Here is a 19,641-nt window from a genome sequence, read left to right as displayed (position 1 = left end):
TTGGCCGAAAATTAAGAGAAAAATAAGATAAAATCTTGGGAAATCAGCAATAATATATTTGGAAAGATTATGGAATTATTTTGGAGCTTTTTGATTCGTTGAGTAACATGGCAGAGATGACGTGGCATTAATTCATTGGTTGGAGTTGTGTGGTGCAACCAGAAAATTCTTTGAAAATTAAATTCATGAAGCCTTTCCTTCCCCTATATATAGCCTCCTCTCTAGACGTTTTAAACACACCATACAACACCACCACAATACCACCACAACACACCACACCTCTCTCCCTCTGTAAATAAACATTAGAAAAATTCTCTCCATTCTCTAGTCTTCAGAAGCTCTGCGTCTCAACCAAGGAGGAGAAGAAGTCATGCAATACATCAAGATCCTATCCTCCATCCACCCTTGAGTCGTCCCTAGAAGATTGCTTGCTTTCAAGGATCCTTTCTTTTGTTTTCCTTTGTTTGATTCGTAGAGTTATGAATTCTAGTTAACATGACGTTAAGGACAAAGTTTAAAGCCCATTTATATGTTTTGAAATAAAGTTGTGATTTATTTATGTTGATTTATATGTTGCTTATGTGAGATTGCTTGATTGATTTTATTTTACAGAAAACTTTTGCATGTTTGTGTTCTTTGGTGGCCAACTTAGGATATATGCATGTAATTGGAGCTAGATTTAAGTAGTAAAGGCTTTAGACAAAAGTCGAAATCAATTAAGGAGGATTGCAAATAGGTGAACTTATTCATAACTAGGTTGTGCACTTTGGTTGACATCCTTTCTTTGTTCTTAATGCGTTGAATGTGTTCTTGATTAGCTAGCTTTCTAGACTATGATTGCATGTTCAATAGGATTGATTTAGGTGCTTTCACTTAGATTAATTATTCAAGGAAAGTAAAAAATGGGAAATCGTTTGCTTTCTAACGTTTCACATGTTCAACTTCTTTCTCATGACATAGAAAATCAACTATAAGAATTGTGATTGGATTTCTTGCATATGATTGTAGTTTTGATCTTTATTCCTTGCGTTCCACTCCTGTATATATGTTTTTACATTTTCTTTATTTTATTTGTTTAATTTTTAATTTTTAATTCTAAAACCCCCTAATTGTGTTTACTTGTATATATTTCTTTCTTTGGTTTATTTTTGTAAATAATACTTTGTACTTGTATTAATTCTTTGTTTCTTTTTGCAATTACAAGTATACCCTCAATCCCCGGTTAGAACGATCCCTACTTATTCTATACTAACAATGACATTTTCAGGGTTAAATTGCGCGCTTACTTTTAGCGTTGTCAATTTTTGGCGCCGTTTCCAGGGATTGAAAAATCACTTGTTTTTGTTTATTATTGTTGTATATAAACTGTTTGGAAACTTAGTGTAAATTAACTAGGTTGTTTTTTATATTGTTGGATACGAGTTTTAATTGTAAGTTGTAAATTGAATGGAATAGGTGAAGTCTCGTTTGTTAATATTGGCCTAAACCCCTTATTGGTACCTAGTTCAGGTCCCTTAAGGTTGATGGCAGCCTTTATTAACACTTGTTGAACTGTCTTCACACTTATGATCTTTTTCATCCTAGTAAGTATAGCCTATGTGGAATGGTGTCTAGGAAGGGGACAACGTTCATGACGGGTTTTTGAATCCAGAAGTGCTTGCAAATGGGCCTAAACCACTATGTGGGAGTAGCTCATGCCAAAATGGATTTTTCCTCTAGTGTTAGTCCTCCCCTACCTGGCCATTTCAGTAAGGTTGCCCAAAGGATGTAAGAGGGACTTTGTGTCTAGACGACTATACTTGGGCCGCATGTCCACTTGATTTATCGCTTGGAATTAGATTCGATATCAATGGTATTTGTAACAAAAGAAAATGTTGTGATATACTAAGGCATATTGGATAAAACATAGTCTTAAAAAGGGTAGCTGTTTCAGTCCCATTGCACATCAAGACTCCCTGTTCCCGTACCTAAGTGTTGAAATAAATTGAAGTCTTGACTAACAAAAAAAAAAAAAAACTGAACTATGTACTTAACTTGTGTCTTATGTACAATGTACTTGCTAATTATACTTGTTTAATTATTCTTACTTGTAATCATTACTAACTTTTTAATTTCTATTCCGTCTGGCTGAAAGACGTTAAACTCAAGCGCTACTTGGGAGGCAACCCAATTCAGAAGCAGCTGTGAAGGAGTCTACATACACAGATTTGCTTTCTCTTTCCCTATTTCTTTTTATCTTTTTCTCTTTTGTTTTAGGATTTGTTTTCATAAATGCCTTCTATCTATGCTTATTTGTGTTCATTGCATGCTTATGATTAATTACATTGAGGACAGTACAATATTTAAGTGTGGGGGAAGGGATTTATACTTTTGTCTTGAGTCATATATATATTGAAAAATACCAAAAAATCGAAAAATGTCAAAGATTAAAAAAAAAAATTTGTTGCTTTTATTTATTGAATCTTAGTCCTTCGTCTTTATGTTTGAGTCTTAGGATGCCATTTCGACTGTCTAGGATGATTCTATATCTCTGAAATTATGGCTAAAAGAGGATCACAATATTGAGATGATTTTAAATGGTATTCTTTGGTTAATTGAGATATATGAAAAATGTATGCATGTGTAGTGGATATGGATTTCGTGACCTTGGTACAGAATATGAGCATGTTAGGATGAGTTTTGATTCATAAAAGCCTATGTGAGATATTTGAGCCCATGGCCCTTTTTCTTGGAGTGATAAATGAAAAAATATATTCTTATTTTCTTGGCGATATTTTGAAGATCTTATTATTCTTTCATTTGATTGATTGCATGCCATAGATTAAGTTTGATGGACTAGAGAATGCTAGAATTCACTGTTGTGCTTGTTGAGACTTTTATCAATACATGTCCCTGATTCTGGAAAGGATAGAGGCACTCTAGGAATTATCACCATTGCCAAATAAGTTTGTGTCCCCATTTGTGCCCGTTGTGGGACTCCCCTAGATAAACCCCTTTGAGCCTACATTAAGTTTTTTCTTTCATCACCCTTAAAATCCTTAACCCTGAACCTTAGTATAGTAACGATCTAACCATTTGTTCTAAAAACTTAGTAGAGCTAATTGTGAGACTTTACTTTAGGATTTGGCATTAAAGAATGAAGATTTAGAAGAGGTGAAAGTTCAAGTGTGGGGGTAGACTTGTCCATGAAAAAGAAAAAATTGTGTGACAGTTGTAAAAAAAAAAAAAAGAATGAAAAAAAAAATGAAGAAGAAGAAAAAAAAAAATATGTTTATGGATTTTAGTCCCCCATACTTGGTGAGTTTGGAGATTGTTTTGAATTGAAGGCCCACTATTGAAAGATTTGGTCTTTGTCCAGTTCACGAGAGTTCAAAGGAAGTTTAGAATGAAGTTTGGGTCCAACATGAAGACATTAGGCCTTTTTATTTTGCCTCTATGGACATGACGTTATATACTTGGTGGAATTTGAAGAAGAGTAGTCTTTCTACATCAGCATGAGCTCTACTAGGTTTTTAGGACACTTTGTTAAATTCCTTACCTTTCATTTCTTAAAACCTTGAGCCTTGACCCCATTACAACCCTTTGTAAGACCTTTTTGATCCTTAAGATGGGACAAGCTTTGATCTGTGGAGATGAGTTACAAGAGTTGAACCTATGGCGTGGGTCCATTCGTGCAAGTAGTTGATATCTTTCATGAGATCTTTTGAAAAAATTATATTCACAAAGTGCTTTTCGTTTCTTATATATGTGAGCTATTTGATTGCCTTAAAATATGTTCTCTCACATATAATTGAGTGATTATAAGCTTTTAAGCATTGCCTTGATATGAGAGAAGAAAGAGTGGATATACCTTGTGAGGATATGGATCATACTTGTCTGAAACATGCTGAGCTCCACCTCATCACCATTGTTACAACCAAGTCCTACTTGTATATGTGTGGATTATATGTTTGAATTAACTCTCGAATGCCTAAACATTGATTCTTGGTTAAGTGCTAATCTTGATGTTGTGAAAGTAAGAGATTTATGAGACAAAATGTTGAAGGGCAATAGAGTCATTGTATGTTGTAATGTTTGAGTCTTTCTTTCTTTAAATTTTGTTGAGTCTAAGTTTGTGTCTTTGTTTTGATTTTGCTAAGGGACTAGCAAAAGCTAAGTGTGGGGGAATTTGATAGGAGCATTTTAATGCGATGTTTTAATAGTTATTTCCTCATATTTTACTTAGTTATTTCCTCAAATAAATCAGTTTTAATTTAGTTTTTATTTTCTAGGTACATCAGAGAAAATGGAGAAGAAATGAGCTAAAATGAAAACACATGGAGAAAAGAGAGGAGTCCTGATGGCACTAGGAAACCACATGGCTTGAAGATGACGTGAGAGATATTATGGGGGATTAAATTTGATTTTTGCATGGGAAATGATGGAGATAATGTGAAAATCAAGGAGATTACATTGAGAAAATCTTGGGAGAGTTTCATGGGATTGTGCAACAAGAAAAGGCTCAAAACAAGTCCAGATTCATTCCTATTTTCACTCAAGATTATTTTGGCCGAAAATTAAGAGAAAAATCAGATAAAATCTTGGGAAATCAGCAATAATATATTTGGAAAGATTATGGAATTATTTTGGAGCTTTTTGATTGGTTGAGTGACATGGCAGAGCTGACGTGGCATTAATTCATTGGTTGGAGCTGTGTGGTGCAACCAGAAAATTCTTTGGAAATTAAATTCATGAAGCCTTTCCATCCCCTATATATAGCCTTCTCTCTAGACGTTTTAAACACACCATACAACACCACCACAACACACCACACCTCTCTCCCTCTGTAAATAAACATTGGAAAAATTCTCTCCATTCTCTAGTCTTCAGAAGCTCTGCGTCTCAACCAAGGAGGAGAAGAAGTCATGCAATACATCAAGATCCTATCCGCCATCCACCCTTGGGTCGTCCCTAGAAGATTGCTTGCTTTCAAGGATCTTTGATTTCTTCGTCTCAAGGCTTGTCATCCATATTTCGCAATGTATTTCATACTTTCTTTTGTTTTCCTTTGTTTGATTCGTAGAGTTATGAATTCTAGTTAACATGACGTTAAGGGCAAAGTTTAAAGCCCATTTATATGTTTTGAAATAAAGTTGTGATTTCTTTATGTTGATTTATATGTTGCTTATGTGAGATTGCTTGATTGATTTTGTTTTACAGAAAACTTTTGCATGTTTGTGTTCTTTGGTGGCCAACTTAGGATATATGCATGTAATTGGAGCTAGATTTAAGTAGTAAAGGCTTTGGACAAAAGTCGAAATCAATTAAGGAGGATTGCAAATAGGTGAACTTATTCATAACTAGGTTGTGCACTTTGGCTGACATCCTTTTTTTCTTTCTTAATGCGTTGAATGTGTTCTTGATTAGCTAGCTTTTTAGACTATGATTGCATGTTCAATAGGATTGATTTAGGTGCTTTCACTTAGATTAATTATTCAAGGAAAGTAAAAAATGGGAAATCGTTTGCTTTCTAACGTTTCACATGGTTAACTTCTTTCTCATGACATGGAAAATCAACTATAAGAATTGTGATTGGATTTCTTGCATATGATTGTGGTTTTGATCTTTATTCCTTGCGTTCCACTCGTGTATATATGTTTTTACATTTTCTTTATTTTATTTATTTAATTTTTAATTCTAAAACCCCCTAATTGTGTTTACTTGTATATATTTCTTTCTTTGTTTTATTTTTGTAAATAATACTTTGTACTTGTATTAATTCTTTGTTTCTTTTTGCAATTACAAGTGTACCCTCAATCCCCAGTTAGAACGATCTCTACTTATTCTATACTAGCAATGACATTTTTAGGGTTAAATTGCGCGCTTACTTTTAGCGTTGTCAGTATGGAGATTGATGGTGGAAGCACGACTGATGAATCCCAATTGGTGCCGGCGGCGAAACGAAGGCGGTGTGGGCCTGAAGGACGGCCGGAACTGTCGGAGCTTACGGAAGCGCCTATTTTGGAATGCCCTACTTTTAGGGACTCATTTATGATTCCAGCGTTGATTAAGGAAAAGGCCAATGCGCTGATTGCGGAGATGGAAAGTTTACATGGTAGCAAAGCTGCATCTCCAGCGTACCCTAAGCCTGGAGATCTTTCGATTGATAAAGAGGCGGGAATCCAGGGCCATTTAAAATTGAGGGCCACTAAAATAACCAAGTCCAAAAAATCAGCAGTTCTGACGGAGAAGTCTGATGTTTTGAAGGAAGCTGATGTGGCAGGGGAGGGAGGAGTGGGCTCCTGGTCGCGGAGTGGGATCCGGGCTGTCCCATCTCCAAAGCCAATAAGGCCCAATATGGACAAAACCCCAAAACAGACTACGCACTTCTTTGTCCGCAAGAGAATGCAAGTTGGGAACTTTCGGAAGTCTGCTGTGAAGAGTTCAGAACGTACTCCAAAATGTCTGTCCGTGATGGGTCCGGCTTCGACCCATCACGAGCCATGAATGTCCTATGCTGGAACTGCCAAGGGATTGGGAACCCTTGGACAGTTAATGGGCTGAAAGGGCTACTTGCCCTAAACCTTCCCAAACTGGTGTTTTTGAGCGAGACAAGATATATGAGTGGTGAAATGATACGAGTTAGAAGGCAGTTAGGGTGGAAAAATTCTTTTACTGTGGATTGTAAAGTAATAAGAAAAAGCAATGGCAAAAGAAGTAGTAGAGCTGGAGGTTTGTGTTTATTATGGTCAGAGGATGTAAAGGTATCTCTCCAATCTTACTCGCAGAGCCATATTGATGTGATAGTGATGGAAGACGATAATACTCCTTGATGGCGATTCACCGGAATTTATGGACAACCGAAGGCGGAACATAGACATTTAACATGGAATTTACTGCGGAAGATACGTGACAAGTGTAACCTGCCTTGGGTTTTAGGAGGTGATTTCAATGAGATCATTGCATTACATGAAAAAGAAGGAGGTCCATTGCGAAGAAGAAGGGACATGGATGAATTCAAACGAGCTTTGGGAGATTGTGCTTTGACCACCATGCATGCACAAGGACCATATTTCACGTGGAGGGGCATTAGGCATGAAGTTGAGGTCAAGGTGAGACTAGACCGCTTTGTTACTAGTAATTCTTGGCGTGACTTGTTTCCTAAGTCTAGAGTGATCTACTTATCTCCCAATGAATCAGATCACCCTCCCATTCTGTTGGAGGTGAGGAACGTAAGGAAAAGGAGGAGGAAACGTAGGAAGAGGTTTCGCTTTGAGGAATTCTGGTTAAGGGAGGAAAATTGGAGACGAGTAGTAGAGTTGGGGTGGGATAGTGCTACAGGGGATATTTCTTATGCTAAGATTGCGAATAAAATTACCAACAAACGTGATGCCCTACTTTCTTGGAGCCATGCACGCTTTGGGAGTTTGAAAAGGGATATTGAAGATATTAGGAAGCAATTGGGTCAGTTCTTTGCTAGGGCTCCTTCAGCGCCTCTGTGCCAATCCTGGTTAACACTTGAGTCCAAGTTACATGAATTACTCCAAAAAGAGTAGGTGTTTTGGAGACAGAGGTCTAGGGTTTTGTGGCTGTCAGATGGAGACATGAACACAAAATTCTTCCATTATAGTGCGAGTAATAGAAGAAAGAAGAATATGGTTAAGGGGCCGTGTGATCTTAACGGAGTTTGGAGGACAGATGAGGATGAGATTGAACAAGTTGTTCAAAACTACTTCGGAAACCTATTTCAGTCATCAAGACCAGCAAATGTCGAGCAGTTACGTCAATGTTACCAACACTAGTGACTGGTGAGATGAATGCGATGCTAGTGCTAGAAGTAAGTGGTGATGAAGTGTGGCGGGCACTTAAGCAGATGAACCCATCTAAGGCCCCGGGACCGGATGGTTTAGCTCCGTGCTTTTACCAAAAATTTTGGGCTATTGTTGGTAGTGACGTGATAGAGGCAGTGAAGCAGTTCCTGAGTTCCAGGGAAATCCTGCAGCAGATCAATAATACTTACACTCATCCCCAAAGTGAAGACACCTGAGTCGGTAAGTCAACTTCGCCCCATTAGTTTGTGTAATGTCCTTTACAAAATTGGGTCGAAGGTGTTAGCAAACCGCATGAAGCCTCTACTGGATGGTCTGAACTCCCAAACACAGGGTGCATTTATTCCGGGCTGTCTAATCTCCGATAATTCGCTTATTGCTTTTGAGATTTCTCATTATTTGAAGAGATTGAGGTGGGTTTAGTGCTTTAAAACTCAATATGAGCAAGGCTGATGACCGTGTTGAGTGGGTTTTCCTGGCTGCAGTCATGAAACAGTTTGGCTTTTGTGATACTTGGATTCGTTGGGTAATGGGCTGTGTTGAGACAGTATCCTATTCCTTCATGTTGAATGGGGAGCCAAGAGGCCTACTGTATCCTTCCCGGGGACTTAGACAAGGCGACTCAATTTCACCTTATTTGTTTTTCCTGTGTGCTGAGGCATTGTCAAGATTAATTGCTAATGCGGAGGAGCAAGGCAGGCTGCATGGGGTGAGTATCTGTACAAGGGCACCGGTTGTTAGTCATCTGTTCTTTGCCGATGACTCTTTCATCTTCTTCAGGGCTGGTGAGGCTGAATGTAATGAGGTTAGAGATATCTTGGTGAATTATGCTCAAGCTTCAGGGCAACAAATTAATTTTCAAAAGAGCTGCATATCCTTTAGCAAGAACGTACATGTGGATGAACAGTTTGAGTTGGCTGATAGATTGGGTGTTACAAGGGTTGCAAAACATGATAAATACATGGGTCTCCCCACGGAGCTAAGTTATTCTAAGGATGAAGCTTTTCATTTTTTAACAGAGAAGATGGAGAAACGAACACTAGGGTGGAGGGACAAAACCCTAAGTGTGGCGGGTAAAGAGACTCTTATTAAGGAAGTCCTCCAATCCATTCCAAATTATGTCATGAGTTGCTTTGAACTTCCACAACACCTTTGCACTGCCATGCACCAAATCCTAGAAAAATTCTGGTGGGGAGATAAGGGTGATGCTAAGAAAATACATTGGCTAGCATGGGATCGACTTTGCAGCCCAAAGAGTGAGGGTGGAATGGGGTTCTGGAACATGATTTTTTTCAATAGGGCTCTCTTGGTGAAACAAGGGTGGAGACTTATTCAGAGACCTGACTCTCTAGTTGCACGGCTGCTAAAAGCCAAGTACTTTCCAGAAACTTCTTTCATGAAAGCCGATATTGGTAATGACCCCTCTTATGCATGGAGAAGCATATTGGTTGGTAGGAGGGTGTTGGAGCTGGGGGTACGGCATCGAATAGGGGATGGTTGTGACGTTTCTGTTTGGCATGACCCGTGGATTCCACTTCCACATCACTTTCGTCCTTTCTCGCAGCCTATGTCAGGGACTGAGGATTTCTTGGTTCGCGATCTCATAAACCCGGATGAGATGGAATGGATCCTGCCAATGCTTCATGAGTTATTTACAGAGGAGGACGTGCGTAGTATTGCTAGTATTCCACTTGGAAGAAGACCCACACGGGATGTATTGCTGTGGCACTTTGACAAGACGGGGAATTATAACGTCAAGAGTGGCTACAACGTAGCCAGAAAGCATGCTAAGCTTATGAACCAGGCCTCCTCCTCTAGGGGGATCAGTGGGGCAAATGGGCAGTATTGGAAGAAGTTCTGGAAAGCACGAATCCCTCCAAAGGTGAGGTCGTTTGTTTGGAGGTTGTGCCGTGATATATTGCCAACTAGAGCAGCCCTGTAGCATAGAATGCAGATTCCAACTCTGAGGTGTGTTTTTTGTTCCCTACACATGGAGACTAGTGTCCATATTTTTCGTGATTGCCCAGTCATACAAACTTTCTGGTCACATAGCCCCATTCATCTTAGAAGCATGGAATTTCCAACACCTAGCATATTTGATTGGTTGGTAGTAGTTCTGGAAGGTATGGGCTCACCACGTGTAGAGGTTTTCTTTGTCTCTCTCTGGGCCATCTGGTTTGAAAGGAATAATTTAGTGTGGAATGGTGGAGAGTGTGACCCTTTTAACATGGCAATATGGGCTTTAAAGTTGTTGTCTGATTATCAAAAGGTTCACACCCAGAAAGTGAGTAGAATTAAAAGACCAGCTGCGAAATGGCGTTGTCCACCTAGTGGGAGGCTCAAAGTGAATGTTGACGGAGCTGACCAGGATTCTAATGGGAAGGGAGGAATAGGAGTGATTGTGAGAGATGAGTTCGGAAAATATGCCGCGGCTTTGGCCAAGCATTTGCCCCATGCGCAGTCTGCCTTGCAGGTAAAGGCTGAAGCAATGCGGGCTGGTCTACTTGTCACTATTCATCAGCAGTGGGGTGAAGTTGAATTTGAAAGTGACAGTGCTACAGTGCTGGCTGCTCTGGCTAGAGAAGACACTGATTTGTCTGAGGTTGGTCTTCTTTTGCATGATTGTAAACGTTATATGGAAGATTTCAATCTTATTCTTCTTAGACATATCTATAGGGAAGCAAATGGTATAACTCATAGGCTAGCGTACCTTGCTAGTACATCCAGTTTGGATGAGTTTTGGGTGGAGGAAACTCCTGATATTATTCAGGACGTCCTTATTGAGGATGATTGTATGTTAAATCGAGGTTCAGGTTATATGTCCCCCTCGGTGTACTATCCTTCTATGAATAATGAAAGTTTAGGGAGGAGCACCACCACTCCAACCTAATGGGTGTTGCTTGCCCGAATTAAAAAAAAAAAAAACATAAACCCATTAAATGAAGTGGAAAAATATCTTCACTTCTCCTAGAAACTCTCTACTCCTAAAAAGTCTCTTAGGAGATAAAACCATGACCAAACATTATGTTTGGACTCATCCACAAGAGAATTGTCTTCAAATCCTATCAACATGCAGTTATTATAATTGGTTTTAGATAACTGCTTCCAATTAAACAGGAAACCATCTCCAAAGAACTAGCATCCAACCGCTCTTGATCTGGAGAGCTACAACACTACTTGCAACTGCTCTTGCCATCCTAATGTGATTTGCACAGCAACATTACCTCTAGAATATGAACTCCGCCATCACGCTACCTCATTATCTCATATTTCACCGGTGTATCAAGCACAGAAAGAAAAAAAAGTCATTAGAATCAATACACCAAGTCCTGTGAATAGCAAAACAAAGGGAAACCGAAAATGAAGTATACACACAAAGAAACCTATATAATCAAGAAAATAACAGAACACAAGACAAAGTATATACCAAATCTGAAGCAAAAAAAATTGATAGACAAATGTGAAATTTGACAAACAACAAATAAAATTACCCACGATTGGTTACCAAATTGTAGAACATGAGAAGTATGTCCATCTTGAGTAACTCATTCAGATCTAGAAAGTGTCAAAAATGATTTGAGGAAAGAAGCCAAGGGGCATAAATTGCAATGCAAGGTGTCAAAGCACTGAAAGGGCTCAAGATGCAAAAGCATATCTTAAAGTCAAAAGGTGGATCGTTGGCCACAACAAAACATTTACTGTTCAAAGAAGCAAAAATTCTCAACACGGAAAACAGAGGAATCCTTATGAAGATCAACTATGTTGAAGCGTCATTGGATTAACAAGAAAATTATACAATCAAGTCAAAGAAAACAATCAACACAAAAATGCGAAGGACAAGAAACAAAGTGTAAGTCACAGTGAGATTGGACAAAGAAGAGCCAAAACTCAATTGGGATCAATGCAATATCCCACAAAAATTGCCCAGATTAAAAGACCAACAAAAGTGTAGAACCAAAAGAAAACAAAACTGAGAAAGATCGCGATTGAAATTCCAAAAATATGGTAATTGCATGGCATCTATGTGGAAAAGGATCTGAATGGTTCAACATCATAATCAAAAGTGGAACAAGGATGATAGACAAATTTGGTTGTGATCATAGGTGAAGGCGGTGGGTTGGGTGGAGGTTTATAGTGGGGATGGAAGAAGAGAGAGAGTAGGTTGGGTGGTGGTTTACGGAGGGGAAGACATGGGATAAGGAAGTTTCTTCCTTTTCTATAAGAAAGAATGGGGTCCCTCTCATTTTCAATTTGATTGTTAAACATCTTAGATGTCACAACATTACAAAAGTGGACTTTTGGAAGTCAGATAAACATTTTATAGGGAGTTTGATCGATGGACTTGCGGATTGATAAAATTTAAAAAAGAGTAAATTTTATTTTTCCTTATTCACCTTTATATCATAAATCACTTGTACCCTACAATTCTAATCTCATCAGGGGTGTCCTTATACTTGCCAATTTCAATCAATTTTGTCCGACCCGAAACTTTTTTGCCAACTATTGTATGATATGTTTTGAAATTCTCTTCACCTATGATATAATTTTGCATGTTGTGTAGAACTCTTATTCCAACAAAAAATACCATGGTATCAAAGACATAAAGGTTACCTACGGATGAGAGTCGAATTTGGGTACTTCGATATTATCGAACTCTTATACCAGCAAGAGATACCATACCTTGTTAGTTTGCTTCGAGAGATTTTGTTTTTGTCCACCTCTCTTGTTATATCCTTTTTCTTTGATTAATTCAATAGCATTAGGGAGGTTACTCCTCTCTTTCACTCATCTTTCAGCCAAAAAAAGAGAGCCACTTATTGCATGCCATATATGCAGGTCTATCACTACTTGTGGAGTTGTGGCTTGGGCCCAGCAATGATTGTGAATCTCGTATGAAAACGTGGCACCACACAAGATGTTTGCTATAATATATCCAATACAAAGTAATTAAAAGCAGCTGCTTAAATAGGTCGATAATCCGACTAGGAACAAAATTAACGACACAAAACGCTCGCCACATTATTAAAGGTCCCACATCGCTCATAACTTCAAGCCTTTTTTCCACTTCACGCTCTACATCGCTATCTCTGAAACTTACGCTTAAATTTACTCACCACATTATTGAAGGTCGTGATAACCTCTTATACCAGCAAGAGATACCATACCAGAACTAAATATATATATATATATATATATATATATATATCATATGCATCTGAAAAAAAAAAAAAACTAATAATAATTGGAGTTAGACTCTGTAGTGCGAGAGATTGATGTCTATGTCTTGCTGAAGCATACGCTTAGGAGGAAACTTGGGCAAGAGACTCGCAATGTGCGTAGCCGTTTCCAAATATGAGGCAAATTTACTAATTAGTAGCCCTTCTTGTTTATCTGCATCATTTGTATTAATGCAGTCTTGTTTAAGTTTGTCCTGGCAATTGGTCTTCTTCGTAACAGCAAGTATGCTTTGGAGTTCCTTCTTCTTGATAATCCAGCTGCTTCCTCTTCTGGGATTGAAGTTATATAAAGAAAGAAACCTTTGTCCATAAGCTGCTATAAACTCCAATGCAGCTACGATGAAGTCGAATTCATCATTTGAAATGTAGTAGGGAAAACTGATTCTAGTCCATCCGGGTTTCAACCCCACATAGCCCTTCTGGATGGCACATCTATAGGCATGCGAGTTAGTCTCGTCGATTCCGAGAAGAGCGTGGCCGTACGGCCCTGCGCAGTCGCAGCCGCCTCTGGCCTGGATACCAAATAGATCATTGAGTAAGGCCGTAACAAAGGAGCCATGGAGGGGATTATATCTTGTATTCCCTACTGTCTCATTCTCAGTCTCTCCCCACATGTTGTACTCAATGCTTGCATTTGAAGTAGAAGTATTAGTTGTAGAGTAAATGAGGAAAGACAAAATAGCTTGTCTCTTGGTACTTGTATTTCCCAAAATCCTTATGTTTTTATTCGGGAGGAGCCTTTGCAGTGCCTTTCTAACATATATCTGCTCTTGTTTCTCTATCACTTCATAACCAATGTAGTCCTTCACCCAAAAAGCCAATGCTGCTCGAATTGTTTGTATTATCTGCGGTGTACCCCCATTTTCCCTTTCTTCAATGTCCTCAATATATAATGTGTCCTGCATTGCAAGTCCTGCTATTAATTTTCAAGAAGAAAATGAAAATAATTTGGTATTCATTTCTGAACGTGGATTGAAACAATTTCTAGACACCTTGATACACTTTCCATCACAGAACCTCTTACTTTCAATTATTTCGATTTTCTTCAACGTGTGTGGTTTGTTCATCATTCAAATCAGTGACATTGAGTTTGTTGGCAGCTTGATGTGTATTTATGAAGTTTGGTAGTTTTTGTTTTTTTTCTTTCTTTCAATCCCACCCCTCCTCGCCCTTAATGGAGCTAGAAGAGCTAATGAAAATGATGTGAATCATGTGATCTAGAAAGAAAAGCAGATATTATACAATTAAGATATGATCTATATAGATATTTTCATTAGCTCTCGGGATGAATAAATTGACAACAAAATGCGTACCTAGTCTAGAGGATCATGTATTTGGTTCACCAACTTTCCTGCTAGTATGAGTTTCAATTATGTTCAATTTACGGACATTTGAGATCTCGAAAGGTTACTATATTTATTGTAATGTAATTTCTATGTACATACAAAGAGAATAGATGATCAAGTTGAAATTTATGGTACCTACCTTTTCACTGAAGCCATTGACATAATCAACAGTTCCACCTCCACAAGTGGAAGGTGGAGAAGATCTAAGCTGATAGAGAGCCTTGCTCATAAGGAGAATGCCTGGGGAACCAGGTCCCCCAACAAACTTGTGTGGACTAAGAAAAACACCATCGTATCCGTCTATCTCCCCTGACCTCATATCAATTTCCACATATGGTCCGCTTTATATAATTCATGGACCCAGAAGCAAAAATTAATAATAATTAGTTATTCTTCAAAAGATATGCCTACATTAATTCGACCAGCAAAGTCATCACTAATTTAACAATTATTGGTCGACCATAAATACAGAAACACCGCTATTTAAAACAAAGTTTTGGCTAATTAAGCAAAAGCTTGGAACAATTAAGACCAAGTTTGAAAAATAAGGGGCTACTGGCAAGCATTTCAAAAGTCATTGAACATGTTATCAAATTAGCTTTTGTTGTGTAAAAAGGGAGTGCTATCCACAGAGAGTTAGCGAAATGCAAATTGACTCTCTCAGAGTGTTAATGATCACACTGAAAAAAGATAAGGCACATGCATGCACAAAGCCACAAACTGACGTACCTTGCAGCGTAATCAAAGCACACAAATCCTCCATATTGATGAAGAAGTCGTGCAATTGCTCGTGTGTCCGGAAAAACTCCGGTGACATTACTACAAGCCGAGAAGGAACCCAAAATTGGGCGGTTAGCATGTTTGAATGACTCGAGTTGCAGTGTAAGAGCTTCCGTATCCAGTAAGCCTTCATCATTTAGACCAATCTCAACTACTTCAGCCAGGCTTTGCCGCCACGAAAGAAGGTTCGAGTGGTGCTCATAGGGACCAACAAACACCACCCATCTTTCTTGGGTACCAAGAGTGTTTGTGACCCTCTCTCTTAAAATTGATGGTACGGTAACGCCCATCACCTCTTGGAACCTTTTAATTGCTGAAGTGGTGCCCTGGCCACAAAACATGAGTGCATCCTCTTCTCCACCTCCTAAGCATTTCTTGATGTATTTGCCTGCTTGATACACCATTTTTGTAGTCCGAAGACCAACATAACTCTCGCAAGTGTGAGTATTTCCTACGGATAGATATGTCCCAGTAACCCTAATTAGCATGTGTTGTCAATAAAATTAACTTGACAGGTGAACAAATCGGTTCAAAGCCATTTTTTTATTGATGTTTTCGGAAATCATTTTGATTTTGGTTCTCAATCTATTTAGCAAGAAAGCTAAATCCCTGGAAATTAATATCGGACAATGACACGTACAGGGACAGAAAATTGGTTGGAACCCGAAATTTAAACTCAAAGAATAATATTTGAACAATGAAAATAAGTACAGCTACCAACCATAAAAGGGTAGAACATTATTGATGATGAAGCTTTCGATATAGTGAAGAGAGCGGCCGGAAGCAGTGTGATCAGCGTAGGTGAGTAGTCGTTTCCCAAAGGGAGAATCGAATTCTACGGAAGCACCGATGACTTGAGAGCGAAGCCAAGACAGTCGTAGCTCCGCCGACATGGTCTTCGGAACCTCCTGCTCCAGCTTCCTGAATGATTTATCAGAAGTAGTACTACTGCTGTTGCAAGGATCATTAGACTTGTAAAGTGATGATTCAGCAGCTCGAGAAGAACCTGTTTTACTTTTATTTTTATTTGCGCTTATTTTCGGACAAGTAACACTAATATTAGGGATATCTCTCAACCTGAACTGCATGTCCATGTTTTGTGGAGCGAGAAAGTAAGAAACGAAAATGGTCGATCGAATGAAGAGGAAGAAAAAGAAGAATGAGTTGGATGGAAATGGAAGTAATAGCTGTTCTAATTCTAAATATACTAAAGACATGTTATCTGTTCACACCTCTGTTCATTGGGGGTGGAAATGTCGATTTTGCCCTTGATTTGCACTCAGAATCTCAGCCTGCCATTGCTATTTCGCTTTTCCAAGGGATGTGTGCTGCGCATAAACAGATGGATCTGGAACTCATCTGCAGCCTGACTCTGCAACTCTGATCGTCGATCTTCCACAGCCCGTCAGCCTTGTCTCCGTCGATATTGTGAAGGTGAAGTTTCAATTTTGTCCGAGTAATCCTCGCTTTGCTTCCGTCTCCAGGTTCCTCTCTCTCTCTCTCTAACTATATCCATGCAGCCCCTTAATCAATCACACATACAAATTAGCTTTGATCTCGAACTGTTGCCGGAGTCCTCTTCTTCTTTTCTGTGTTGCAAGTGCATGTAGTGCCTGCTTGCCTCTGTCTTTCTCCGTCTGGAAGGTAGGTTGTTTATTTGAGAGGTTTGGATGAAAATTCCTCATAACAGTCTTAATGCACTTAGATTGCAGTGTTTATTATGATTTGAAGTGAATCTAAAATTCCTCTTCGTGTTTTGGGTCCCTCCTTTGCTTTTGCACTTTAAATCCCTTGCTGCCTAAATTCAACAACACATAAATAGTCTGCTTATGTCTACAGATGGTTTCAATACTCAAAGTAAAGGAAGATACTATTTGTTTTGATACAAGTCAAATTTGGTATTCAAATCAATGGTATATTTATCATGTTTATTATGATCATCATTGTTGTACATGTTTATAAAATGATAAATCCTTGGTTTAACAGACAAACTTTGTTCAATGCCACTGATATAGACGTAATCCAGGATTCACTTGGTTGGAAATGAAATTTTTAATATGATTGTGGAAATAAATCCAAAAATGGTAATTGAAAGGAAGTTTTGTAATATTCCAGAATTTGAAAGAAGAATAGGGACTGAAATCGGTAAGATTCCAGAATTTGAAGCTTTGATATGATAATTTTGTCGCGCGATTGTCAAGGTCGATTGTACTTGGATCTCAATATTGTGTTATTATGGGTTTTCGGTTTGATCTGTTGTTTGGTTGTCTTCCGCAGTTCTAAATATTGTTCATTGAAATATTTGGGTGTTTTTGCTCTGTTGAATCACCTTTCGTTCTTATAATGTCATATTTTTGGTATGCTGGGTTTTGAGAAATGAGATAGCTACAAAGAAAGTGTGCAGTTTATTGATCATATTTGGTATGCTGCGTTTTGATCCTCAAGGATTAGACTTTGCAATTAGAAGTGGAGATTATTGTTTTTACTGTTTTCTCTTTCTTTATTTGTTTTTAGGTATGAAAAATGTAATTTGTTGTTTTTATGTAGTTTAGACTGGAAAGTTGTATATGGTGGGATATTAAGCTTCTGTATCATTGTTGCTGTATTTATTTGATGTGAAATTTGGGATTTTGTGATCAAAAGATTAGTTATTATATCAATGCTTTATGATACTACTTGCATTAAGTGGAGGTTTTTTTGGCCAGATCACCTTAGTGACTTGGTCATGCTCAATTTTGTGGTGTACTAATGAAACTACTGTCATTGTTTGGTGGCAGACGAACATATGAATTAGCTAGATTTTGACCGGAAACCTCACTGTGAGTGACTAAAGATCTCATACTTCAGCTTCAGCTTTCTTTGTCCATATAATATATGTTTGGGATTTAAAGCCAATTAACTTGAAATAGACCATGTTGGCAGTAGATTGCACGTTGGATTCCACATAAATTTGATATCCGGAACCAGTTTCTATATAAACAGTGCTTTAAGATGAACACCTACTGTCTCTAATCCTTCTTCTGTCTAATATACAATATTCATAAGCATCCCTAGGCTAATTAAAAGCTCTATACATGTATGAATGCATCTTCAGTTTAATTAAAAAGTCCCCAGTATTCTTACTTAATGATCAGATAATTTCTTACCATTAAACTGTTAATTATTGTGCTTCAACATCTAACTAATGTAAAAACGGAGACATAGTGTTCAATTGCGGCATAGTGTTCAATTGCAGCAAAGTAGTATACTCCCCTCATTTTCCAGTAACTGATGTTATGTTGTGTTTTATCATTGCACTGTAGAATTACCAATCGCACAAATGTCCAGGGATGTGGTGCTTATCCGACTATAATCTCTGATCCTTTTCTTTTTTCAATCAAATTACTTTTCCTTGATACAGAAGCTTCTGCAGAACTGTGGTTAATTGAACTTTAGTTGTTTATCTGCATTTGCTTTTCAATCCACATATAATCGTGTCATTCCATTCATGTTCCCCTTACCTTCTTCTCTAAACTATTTTAGTTCTATGAATAAGAAAAGTTAACCTCAAATATAATAATGCTATTCTTACTAATTCTTCAAATATTTTGCAGGATTGTGCACACAACTCCATCCATTCAAGAGAAAACTCCATCAACGGCTATTTCAGGAGCATACTTCAATTCAATTTATGCATCGTAATACAAAATTTTGGCCAAAATGTACCTCACTTCAGAACATAATTTCAATAAAAACAATTCCTCTGGAATTTTTCCCTGCGTGCCTTACATAAAAATTTCTGGTATCTAATTCTATAATATTAACAACATTACCATCCATTCATGCAATTACTCTCTTCCACATTCATAACAATAAATTCCGCAGCAAAGCGCGGGCATATTTTCTAGTATAATCTAGTTATGAGATCCAGTGGGTTAATAAACTAGAGGTTGTATGCATACCTAGTTAAATATTATTAGTTTTATAATAACGACCTACCGAACGGGCACGGCGGTCGTGTAAGAAATAATTATGAACTCATCACTATCATGAAGGAAATCTGCATTAATTGTTTGCTTTACTTGAAGGTTAAGTGATAGGATTGTGATATGAGTCGAATCTTGTAATCTGTTGTGTAATCTGGAGCAATAGACATTTGAGAATCCTATTGCTACTTGTTTTAGGTAAGTAGCATCAGATATGTTTAAGGAATTAAAGGTAGAATATCTATATTGGTTTATGTTGAATAGATTCTCTTTATGGGAGGGGCCTACATACAACTCATTTATAAGAATGCCTCGTTCTCTGCTTCCACCATCACTAAGTATACAAAACCTTAACCCATAAAGAGAAACTCGCTCTTGGTGAAAAGCAGAAGACCTTAGCCATCAACAACTTGATCAACATGCATGAATACTCAAGGTTATTCAGTTCACATAAGAATGTTTTTTATCTATAGACTTTGTAATTGTGATCCTTGTCTGTTTGTAT

The 19,641-nt window shown here is 38.0% G+C and overlaps 2 protein-coding genes and 1 long non-coding RNA gene across 3 annotated transcripts; 2 read left to right on the top strand and 1 right to left on the bottom strand.

Moving 5' to 3' along the window:
* Positions 1-6,986: 6,986 nt before the first annotated feature.
* Positions 6,987-7,535, top strand: LOC112184169. The gene has a single exon (XM_024322442.1). The coding sequence runs from the start codon at positions 6,987-6,989 to the stop codon at positions 7,533-7,535; it is 549 nt and encodes a 182-aa protein (XP_024178210.1).
* A 5,172-nt stretch (positions 7,536-12,707) lies between these two features.
* On the bottom strand, positions 12,708-16,420 carry LOC112186174. The gene is made up of 4 exons (XM_024324527.2): positions 15,893-16,420; positions 15,121-15,622; positions 14,531-14,732; positions 12,708-13,944 (listed from the first exon to the last, which is right to left on the bottom strand). The coding sequence occupies exons 1-4, from the start codon at positions 16,386-16,388 to the stop codon at positions 13,057-13,059; spliced, it is 2,088 nt and encodes a 695-aa protein (XP_024180295.2). The 5' UTR covers positions 16,389-16,420; the 3' UTR covers positions 12,708-13,056.
* A 251-nt stretch (positions 16,421-16,671) lies between these two features.
* LOC112186175 lies at positions 16,672-18,986 on the top strand. Its single transcript, XR_002930664.2, has 2 exons — positions 16,672-17,990; positions 18,765-18,986. It is a non-coding gene; the product is annotated as an uncharacterized LOC112186175 (long non-coding RNA).
* Positions 18,987-19,641: the final 655 nt, after the last annotated feature.

This window comes from Rosa chinensis, chromosome 2 (genome assembly GCF_002994745.2).
Source record: "Rosa chinensis cultivar Old Blush chromosome 2, RchiOBHm-V2, whole genome shotgun sequence".
NCBI lineage: Eukaryota > Viridiplantae > Streptophyta > Magnoliopsida > Rosales > Rosaceae > Rosa > Rosa chinensis.
This window is presented reverse-complemented; position numbering and strand designations above follow the sequence as displayed.

Coding starts and splice junctions, on each gene's coding strand:
- LOC112184169 (XM_024322442.1), top strand. CDS start 6,987: ATGGATGAATTCAAACGAGCTTTGGGAGATTGTGCTTTGACCACCATG.
- LOC112186174 (XM_024324527.2), bottom strand. CDS start 16,388: ATGTCTTTAGTATATTTAGAATTAGAACAGCTATTACTTCCATTTCCA. Junction 14,733..15,120: donor TGCTTTGATTACGCTGCAAG/GTACGTCAGTTT, acceptor AATTATATAAAG/CGGACCATATGTGGAAATTG. Junction 13,945..14,530: donor TCAATGGCTTCAGTGAAAAG/GTAGGTACCATA, acceptor CTTGCAATGCAG/GACACATTATATATTGAGGA.